General features: G+C 43.1%; 1 protein-coding gene across 1 annotated transcript in view; it reads right to left on the bottom strand.

The window, feature by feature from the left end:
- Positions 1 to 3,389: 3,389 nt before the first annotated feature.
- The window catches only part of LOC102307797 (TSC22 domain family protein 2), a gene marked incomplete in the record, with an annotated part of 36,822 nt that continues 29,293 nt past the window's right edge, over positions 3,390 to 10,918 (bottom strand). The window contains 2 exon segments of the mRNA XM_005939072.3: positions 3,390 to 4,561; positions 4,715 to 4,766. Of these exon segments, the coding sequence (XP_005939134.2) occupies positions 4,202 to 4,561; positions 4,715 to 4,766 (412 nt within the window).

A 10,918-nucleotide genomic window follows, 5' to 3' on the forward strand; every position in this document is an offset into this window, starting at 1 on the left:
TATAGATCGGCAACAGTTCGAATATTTCTATCCTTCCATCCCCGCAATATGGAGTCGGAAATATGATGTGAGAGATCAGGATTGCCCCATAGGGGTGTCCTTCTAAGAAAAGAAATATTTATTTTTAGAAGTGAGTGGGATTCTTGCCAGGCACGGAAGGTGTTTAATATTATCGAGTTATTTGTGAGCTTAGATAAACATTTTTTCATACCTAGGGACCTGTAGCATTTTTATAAATAATACCAACATGGGCTTATTAGATCATACAACAGTGCCACGTGTCTGAAATACACATGATACTCAACCCTGTCTGTTCACAGCCACCTCTGGTGTGACTGTTTTCATACCCCCGACACAACTAGTCAAAAGTTTGAACCCACCTCCTTACATAGTAGATTCTCAATGAAGGCATCAAAACTATGAATGAACACATTTGGAATTTAGTAATCAAAAAAGTGAAACAACTCAAAACAAGTTTTATATTTTAGATTCTTAAAAATAGCCACCGTTTGCTTTGATCACTGCTTCGCACACTCTTGGCATTCTCTTGATGAGCTTCATGAGGTCATTGCCTGAAATGGTTTTCCAACAGTCTTACTGGAGTGCCCAGAGATGCTGAGCACTTGTTGGCTCTTTTGCCTTCACTCTGCGGTCCAGCTCATGCCAAACCATCTTGATTAGGTTTAGGTCATGTGACTGTGGAGGCCAGGCCATACGGCGCAGCACTCAGTCACTCTCCTTCTTGGTCAAATAGCCCTTACACAGCCTGGAGGTGTGTTTGGGGTCAGTGTCCTGTTGAGAAATAAATGATATTCAAACTAAATGCAAACCGGATGAGATGGCATGTCACTGCAGGACGCTGTGGTAGCCATGCTGGTTCAGTGTGTCTTTAATTTTGAAGAAATCCCCCAACAGCAAAGCACCATCACACCTCCTCCTCCATGCTTCACGATGGGAACCGTGCATGTAGAGAATATCTATTCACCTTTTCTACATTGCACAATGACATGGTCGGTGGAACCAAAGATTTCAAATTTGGACTAATTTCCAAAGCACAGATTTCCACTGGTCCAGTGACCATTCCTTGTGTGTCTCGGCCCAAACAAATCTCTTCTGCTTGTTCCTTTTCCTTAGTAGTGGTTTCTCAGCAGCGCCTTGACCATTTGTTTTTACTCGGCCCTGAAAATCTTAGAAATATGGTATCCAACCAGATTCTTACTCTGGGTGGCATTACCTTGGCCTCCAGTAACGCTGTGAGGAACCTTGGAGTCATTTTTGACCAGGACATGTCCTTCAACGCACATATTAAACAAATATGTAAGACTGCTTTCTTCCATTTGCACAACATCTCTAATTAGAAATATCCTGTCTCAGAGTGACGCTGAAAAACTAGTTCATGCATTTATTACTTCCAGGCTGGACGACTGTAATTCATTATTATCAGGATGTCCTAAAAACTCACTGAAAAGCCTTCAGCTAATCCAAAATGCTGCAGCAAGAGTCCTGACAGGGACTAGAAAGAGAGAGCAGATTTCTCCTGTTTTGGCTTCCCTTCATTGGCTTCCTGTTAAATCCAGAATTGAATTCAAAATCCTGCTCCTCACATACAAGGTCTTAAATAATCAGGCCCCATCTTATCTTAATGACCTTGTAGTACCATATCACCCTATTAGAGCACTTCGCTCTCGCTCTGCAGGCCTACTTGTTGTTCCTAGAGTATTTAAAAGTAGAATGGGAGGCAGAGCCTTCAGTTTTCAGGCCCCTCTTCTGTGGAACCAGCTTCCAGTTTGGATTCGGGAGACAGACACTATCTCTACTTTCAAGATTAGGCTTAAAACTTTCCTTTTTGCTAAAGCATATAGTTAGGGCTGGACCAGGTGACCCTGAATCCTCCCTTAGTTATGCTGCAATAGAGTAGGCTGCCGGGGATTCCCATGATGCATTGAGTTTTTCCTTTCCAGTCACCTTTCTCACTCACTATGTGTTAACAGACCTCTCTGCATTGAATCATATCTGTTATTAACCTCTGTCTCTCTTCCACAGCATGTCTTTTATCCTGTCTTCCTTCTCTCACCCCAACCGGTCGCAGCAGATGGCCCCGCCCCTCCCTGAGCCTGGTTCTGCCGGAGGTTTCTTCCTGTTAAAAGGGAGTTTTTCCTTCCCACTGTCGCCAAAGTGCTTGCTCATAGGGGGTCATATGATTGTTGGGTTTTTCTCTGTATCTATGAAGCGCCTTGAGGCGACTTTTGTTGTGATTTGGCGCTATATAAATAAAATTGAATTGAATAAAGGCCTGATTCACTCAGTCTCCTCTGAACAGCTGCTGTACAGATGTGTCTGCTACTGGAACTCTGTGTGGCATTTATCTGGGCTCTAATCTGTGCTGTTAACTTGCGATTTGTGAGGCTGGTGACCCAGATGAATGCATCCTCAGCAGCAGAGGTGATTCTTGGTCTTCCTCTCCTGGTAGGTCCTTGTGTGAGTCAGTTTCATCGTAGCGCTTGATGGTTTTTGTGACTGCACTTGGGGACACATTCAAAAGATTGTTTATTCATACAAACACGGAAACACTAAACTTTTGAACAAAAAGGTGAGACACGTTTGGAATCTGAATATTGCTTTTATTTAAATACATTAAAATTTTGCAATGTAACAAAACTATTGGCATATGAAATTCAAACACCATTTAAACGAACAAAACATGGCTCACTTCATTTTGCTGTGACTAGTGTCGGTAACACTAGGTTATTTTACTCCGCTCGCTGTTGCGCATCATTACCCCCCCCCACCCTCTCCCACGTCCCCATTTACACTGTTCACAGACTATCTTACAATAAGAGTGCTGAATAAAAATGAGGTAAGAAAGTGGTTTGAAGATTACAGATCATGCAGAACATGCTGAACAGCAACAAAAATATTCTGTGAAGGAGGAAGTAACAAATGAGAACCAAGGGAAAAAAGAAAAAAAGAAAAAGGTGTGTGTGCATTTCAAAATAAATTTACACAGCTTTGGATCTTTGGTTACAAAGTACATGTTTTCACTACTGCCACCGTGCCCGTGCCCCCACCCACCTACCCCGCTTCAGGAAAACCAATGGAGAACTAAAATGTGAGTGAGTCAGGGGACGTGGCAATACTAATTCACCTTTGCCTATCAAATTTTCACCGGAGGCCTTAAGATTTGATATCGGTGGGTAAAAGTCCATCATGCTATACAAAAATATACACTCAAACTGGATCTGGACTTGAGCTACGAATTGGCAGTTGCAGCCTTAAAAATCTGGGTTAGTGTTAAACATTTGTCAGAATTTTTCTCTGTTTGTCGGCATTTCACAAATATATAAAGCTGTTGTCTGGGATGTGTGGCCAATCTGTTCAAACACTGGGGAAAAAAAAAAGCAAGAGAGGAAACAAGTCGTTGGGCTCCTGTTAAATAGGTTTTGTTGTTTAAATTGTTCATTTATGAAAAATAGCAGCCCTGTAATAAATAAAAACACTTAACAGTAGAACTCAAAAGAGTGATGCAAGAGTTGGACTTAGTAACGGCAGCGGCGTGGCGCTCCGAGGAAGAAGGAGGAGGAGGAGACAAATAAAAAAAACAAACAAAAACAAAAAAAACACTCCCAGTTTTTTCTTTACAACATGAAACGGCAAGGCTAAAAATACCCCTCCCCTTCAATTATCTCATTTAAAAAAATAATCGCTCTCTTTTTGACAATCACTCCCCGTCTGTCCGGCAAACCCCCTCGCTTTCCACAACAACAACTACTGGTTTCGGGTCAGGTCACAGGTTGGTTTGGCTCGGGCCCGGTCCAAGAAAAGACATCCTCTCTACAAGCCCAGCTGTTAACCAATCTGGGAATACAGCCAAAATGGAAAAAACAAAAGAACCAAAAAGACAAAACAAAAAACCCTCAACCTTCCCCGACTCTACTCTGAACACTTTGTCTCAGTCCGTCTGTTGCACTCTTGATGATTGCATTAACACTGGAAAGGCCCACAGTACAGATGCATACACGCACACATTCTAACACCAATTCACAGTCTTGCTTCCTCACTCGGACACACACACTCACACTCGCACAGAAGCACTGTACTCTTTGTGGTCAAGCTGGTGGCTAAGAAGTTCACATACACTAATTGTAATAAGTTGTAGAGAAGATGCTGTTCTGCTTTTCTTTTGTTGGTTTTTGATGCGCTTTCAAGCAGAGGTGACGTTGGGTTGCAGTTGTTGGCTGGGATCGAGCTGCGGCTGAGTCTGGAGCTGCTGGGGTTGGGGGTGGTGCTGAAGCTGGGGGTGCGACTGCGACGGAGGCTGAACTTGAAGCGGCGGCTGGGCTTGCTGCTGAGGCTGGCTGAGTCCTGGTTGGGAAGCCGCGGCGCCCGAGCTGCTGGTCGACTGGGTGGACAGCTGAGACAGCTGCTCGCTGTTGGCCAGAGATTTCAGCACGGCGTTCTCCCTCTCCAACACAGAGTTCCTCTCGTACAGCTCCTTGATCTGCTCCTTTAAGACCTCCACCTCTTCGCGCACTGCATACATCAGATGGCTTTTCACCAGGTCCTGAAGGAGAGCAGAGGGAAACATGAAGTGGGAACTAACCAGTGGTAGGAGCCATTGTCTTATTACATGTATACACTCTCGACATTGAACTCATTCCTAAGCTTTTCATTTAAAAGAGACGCATATATGATTAGTGGTAAAATGAATACTCACCATAGCCTGTTCAATTTTATTATCAATGGCAACAACATTGGTTCCAGAGGCACTGCAAAAAAAGAAAAGACAGATAAAGTACAGTTACACAAACAATCGCATCATGATTACTTTCTATATTTGACTTCTTCCTGCTTTTGTGTTCCCAAACACATCGGAAACATGGAAAATACTGACTTCTATTGAAATGGACAAAAATACTAATCCAACTTGAAATAAAGCAGAACCCCAGATAAAAAGCGAAACCAGATGACACATTGGTACTCGACCAGTCAAACAAGGCGCCTCAGGCATCTAGGTCAGATCACACAAAAGCACCAGTCACCACTCTCACATCTACGCCTGGCCACCTACAGGAGAAATGACACGAGACCGGGCCCGGCAACAGGCTCAAGTTTGTTTGAATGATGCATCCGTTTGTTTAACAGCCATGATGACTGGACCGTGCGGATAAATCTCCAAAGGCAGCTGCCAGCTAACCCCACCGCTGGAAACAAATATTCATGCACCCAGATTCACATCAATGTGTAGCTATGATTAAGCGCTATTTGGTCTGACTGCTGTAAATCCATTACAACGTGAAGACACAGCTACAACCACGCGGGGAGGAGGAGCGGCGCTCTTACGTGCGGCGTGTGCGGTAGGAGGGCAGCGGATCGCAGCTCGCGAGCCGGGTCGGGTCCCCAGGGCAGCCCGGTGGTTTGTAGGAAAACGTGCACGGCATGGCGCTGCTGGAGCTCCACCGGTAGCAGCGCACAGAAGGTCATCGGTGCCTACCGGAGGCGGTTTAGCTGGGCAACTGTGACTGCATTTAGAATAATGAAACACGAGCCGATGGGAGGAGAAGTGCGAGGAGCTGAAGGAGGTGGGGACACATGTCTGAAATTATTTCTGGCTCTGATGGCTTCATAGTGACTGATAAGTGCAGCGACTGTACTCGGCAGGGCTACAAGTGCAAGTTAAATGGCCGAGGTGGAACGTGCTTTAAAATATAATTTTGATCCACTGCAAGCTATACTTGCTGATCAAACCAATTATCCCCCACTGTTACATCCAAATGTTACAGAGGCAGCTATAAGCAGGCATATGCTGTGTCTGCAGAATATGTGCAACAGCTGCACAATAACCCAGTTTCCCTCTGGGATTCACCTCCCCCATCCACGTTTGTTCCATTAACTTTTTTTAATATCTTCCATCTTGCTCATGGGAGTAAACATATATACTGGTTTATTGAGAACATTCGAAATATCGCTGAATTATTTAACTGTGGATTGATTTACAGACATTACTATCACTGAAGTTATTCTTATCACTGATCACCGGGATAAGTAACCAAATAAGGAATTTATTTCTATTTCTTATATATTCAGTTAATGATGTTTAAAGTTTCTAATAATGAGGTGAGCTTTGTGCCGTGTCAGAGGCATAAACAGGTCTGGCTGTTTGTGGGAGGGAACCAATCAAAGTTGGCCTCATCCTTAAGAGGAGCTGAAAATGGTGAAACTAAAACATGCAAACCTGCTCTAGCTGAGTCAAACAATATAAATACAGAAAGTAGAAATTAGCACTTTAAGAAATCAGTAAGATGTTATTACATACTTTCTCCACCAGGGGGACATGATGAGCTTAGCTGTCCAGCTGCATATCTTCCAACTCTGTACTTTGGTGAAAAATCTTATTATAGCAGTGTTTTAATTTTTAATTATCACTTAGTGTTTTAGTAAGATTCCTGATCTCATAAACAAACAAAAGGATCAGTTCAGCTGTAATAAGATGCAGATTTACACCTGCAACAAAAAGCTTTGGAAAATCATTGCCACCACGCGGTACTAAGGTGCCTTCAAATACATGTAGACTCCTACTGTTGTTCGGTTCCTCTACATGTAACTAGTGTGGGTGTGAGAGGCCGGCAGAAAGACTCGGATGATCTTTATCAGCAGGCTGTACTGTGGAAGGAATGTTCCCCATACTCCTGCTGCTGGGAAACACCGTCACTCACACCCCTGTCCTCCACTCCTACCTCTGGTCACTGCCAGATATGATAATGTCAAACACCACTTCCAAGCCAGCATGTCACACAATGACGGAAAGAAAAAAAAAATGCAGATGTTATGAACAAGATGCACATGGTGCCATCAATGCTAGAGGCGCAGATCACGCCCATCACTTCACGAAATAAAATTCAGCACTCGCTCATTAACGTCTCTTTATGTCGTTCCCTCAGACATTATGTGACCCCCACCATGAGTGCTTATACAACCAAAACACTTTAAACAAGGAAAAGAACATCAGCTTCACCCAGTACCAAACGTGTCTTTAATTTAGACGTGGTGCCGCGCTCAGGACCTCCTATAGCTTTCCTCCCTAACAGGAGTTTTCAACAGGCCTGTGCCTAGAGGAATCTCTCAGTCTATAAAATACTGAGCCTTAATGGACTCGCTGGGTTACACCCTTGTTGCTTCACCAGTGGTTTTCAGATAGTACAGCAAACAAAAACATGCTCTGCTAATAACAGGATCACACACACTGCAGCTGCACATGTATAAATACAGGCTTGTTTGAATCTGTTAGAGCCCAAAGTTTGCTTATACCCACGCATGAAGTTCTACTTTTGAGAAAGACGAACGGCAGGATTTGAATTGGACCAGCCAAAGACAAAATAAGAAGAGCCGATATAATCTCTTAAAAGAAAAGCAAGTCAAGTTGATAAAACTGAGGCCTCATCATAAGGTTTCATCAAGATGTGAAAAACTGTAAATGTGACGGGGATGAGACAGGAAAACGATGACAGATGTTCACAGCTAAGGCCAGATGCTTTGTGGATTATACAAGATACAGTAAATTTCCATATTTTCTGGATAAATCTACAGTTAGGGTGGAAACCTGGGTCCAACCCTCATGTGACAACTCACATGGCAGAACAATTGTTAATGGAGGGAGCCATATTGTGCAAATTCTATCAAAACTGCTGCAGATTAACTTCCAGCCTGGTTTCAGCTCTACGGTCATCCAAGGTTAAATGTGATACTCCTCTGTAGTGCCTTTAAATGACCTCATTGTAATTAAAGCAGGGGGGTATGAAGCATTTTCTCCTGGGGTTTCCTCCAGCTGGTTTCAGAGAGCTGGGTTGAGACTATTGTAATCAAATCAGAGAATAAAACGGCTGGGAAAACTCTAAAAAACCCCATGTGCACTGTCAGGGGAAACATGTGACAAGCCAGCAAACTGTAACTATGGAGACTGGAAAACAATAATACAATCAACCTTTATTAAGAGTCTGTCAGAACAAGTGGGTAAATATGATTCTATTAGGTCATGATGGTTTGGGCAGCTCCTCTCGACTATGACTGGACATACAGACTGAAGCAGGCATGTATAAAAACTAAACAAAAAAAACAAAACAAAACACTCACAACAAGTCAAAACCATATTAGGAGACCATCTGGTATTCGAAGTAAAACTTCCAAGAACAACTGGCACTGAGGGAGGGAGGGAGGGGATTTTTGGTTTTTGGGAACCGCACCATCAGTAGTGTTTTGGAGCACTGGTACGAGCTCTGCTGATACACATGATCTTGTTTAAGTCTCTAGAGCTCCTGTGAAAGCCAAGAACTAGTCTGAGCACCTGACTTTGAACCAAATCACGTTAAATGCTCAGCAGAGCCGCCTCCTCCGTTTTGACAGCATTACAAAGCGAGCACTGTACGACCGCTGATGTATGTGGGGTCAAATCCCGGAGGCCTAAAGGCTGGGCTCAGATGAGGGTCTGAACTTACTCTGCCGCTGATTATACAACCGATCGCTCCTATAAACTTCACCTTCTACACCAACAGGACTGAAGTTTATAAGCTCCCGGCAGAAGTTTGCAGCTTCCCTTACAGTGCTAGCTGTAAAACAGGAATGCCAATAAAAAGTCCATTAGAGCTAGAGAGGTTTACTAGCACCAGGGCAAGTGGAGCGGCGGGCATGCATAAGTCATCTGCACATCAAATAGTTGTCATTCCTTCTCCCTGAAAGAACTGCTGCCATATTTAAGACCACTAAGTTTCCTTCAGCAACATTAGCAAAAAAGAAAAAGAAAAAAAGAGACATGATGATACAAGTTTAGAGCTTGGGAGGTGAAGGCGAGGCTGATCATGTGCCCAAGGACAACAGGTGCACGGGACGATATTCTCGTGTCATGCCCCCAAGATGCCCCCAATTTAAAGGGGGAAATCTGTGTTCTCTTTCTAAGCAGCTTGGTACTGCAACCACACAAATATTTACTTTCATTTTTATCACAGACCTGTGAACTTCCACAGTTACATTAGACAGCTGTGTCTGTAGGAAGGCAGTCCGCCACAGAGAACAAAATGAGGAAGTGCTATAATTATAACCAAACAGCAAGCCTCAAAACTCGAGCATGGCTTTGGTGTAATTATGAAGCAGCAGTATATATTTATTACCCAAGAAAGCTGACGGGCTTTATTTGACTTGGTGGTTAACGACATTTTTAAATGTGTTGATCGATTTTGGCAGCATGCAAAAATAAATGAACACATATTGGGCCATGAATGGATAATGATACCAGAAAGTGTAAATATTCTGAACCAGGTCTGATATTTAAAAAAACAAAACAAAAAACAAATTGACAGCTGACGAGACGTTTTCCTTTTTAAGACATCAGGTTTTTGTTGCTCTCTTTATCTGTAAATGTCGTTCTATTTGCTGATAACTCAACAAGGCTGATATTGTCAAATGTATCAGTGTGTTTACTCTAATATCTGTATAATACACCCACAGGTCTGACAGGGGTGAATAGTTGCCTTGCCTTTAAGCTCTTCTAAAACAGATTCTTCTGGAAATATAAAAATATATTAAAGAAAAAAGTAAACAAAATGAAAAACCTGGCAGGAGACAGAGGCGACCCTACATGCGTTCTTCTGTTGGGAACATGTGACCCATGGAGATGATCAAATGGGTGAATTTCCTATACAACTGATGTAGACCTACTTTGAGGAGCTTTTTCAGGTTAAACAGGCCTCCACACAGGAAGCATTTCCACCATCGCCCTTACGACTGGTCAGTAGCTGACAAAAGGCTCTGGTTGGCTGGGTAACCCTCTACCACCCCCTCATATGTCAATCGCAGTCATTAGTAGTCACGTCAATCACTTGCCAAGAAGTTAAGAAGTTTACTCTGAACCCTCCTAAATTATGTTGCTGACTGTCTTTGGCCTGAGTGCTTCATATGTAAACGGCCCTTTAAAGTACAAAGCAGAGTTATAGTAGGGTTACATATGTTAGGGAAGTATAGATGAGGCGCAGTTCTCTGTAAACAAACATGAAACGGATGGTTTCACTTCTATACAAAAAGAAATGCAGGAATGATGCTATGATATAGCAGCCCATGTGGTCTTATTCCAGTGGATGGGTGTCATCTGGAACATCATTTCCAACACACGGGTGAAGAAAAAAAAAAGACCTTCAGGATATTAATTTTTCACTCTCTCCGCCTTCATCTGGTCGCCTCACACATCATCCCAAACCAACCGTATAAAAGAGACGGATCACGTGTCAAACCGCCATCGCCCAAATCTATCAAACAAAACTTTGGTTATCTTTGCATCCAAGGAAACAAAAGCAGTCCTTGATGGGACAATGTACCCACAACAACGGCGCTCCAAAAGAAAAAAAAAAAAAAAAAAACAAGAATGCATGGGGCGAAACATTTGTGCCGTCTTACACTGCTGCTGCCTTCAGCCAAGAGTAGAAATCACGTGCACGCCACGCAGCATTACACTCTGGATAACACCACCACAACGCTGATCTATCTTTTCAAATTTAAATCAAAGCAGCTAAGGCGCCAAAAGGGCTGACATTACTGTATATGCGCGTGCATGAAAGTGTGTGTGTGTGCGTACATGTGTGTGAGCGAGTAGTTCCTCAGCGGCTGGTTGTGTGTCAGCTGTATATTTCTCTAAAACAGTTTCATTTCCTGTCACTGAAATATGGTTTCATGTGCTTCTCTTTTCATTTTTGTAAATGGCATCAGAAAAATGTTCGCCCCTCCGATTGTCTCGCTACGCCATCTACTTACCTCGCTGTCACGTAGGAAATGAATCATTTCACGATGAATTTAAAATGTAACCGTGAATAAAAACCATTTGGCAGGAAAGAGTGCAGAAAGAGCGCACTAGAAACCTGGCTTTACTCAGGTTCATATT

The sequence above is a fragment of the Haplochromis burtoni genome, unplaced genomic scaffold (genome assembly GCF_018398535.1).
Source record: "Haplochromis burtoni strain Fernald_Lab_line unplaced genomic scaffold, NCSU_Asbu1 Contig_257, whole genome shotgun sequence".
Taxonomy (NCBI): domain Eukaryota; kingdom Metazoa; phylum Chordata; class Actinopteri; order Cichliformes; family Cichlidae; genus Haplochromis; species Haplochromis burtoni.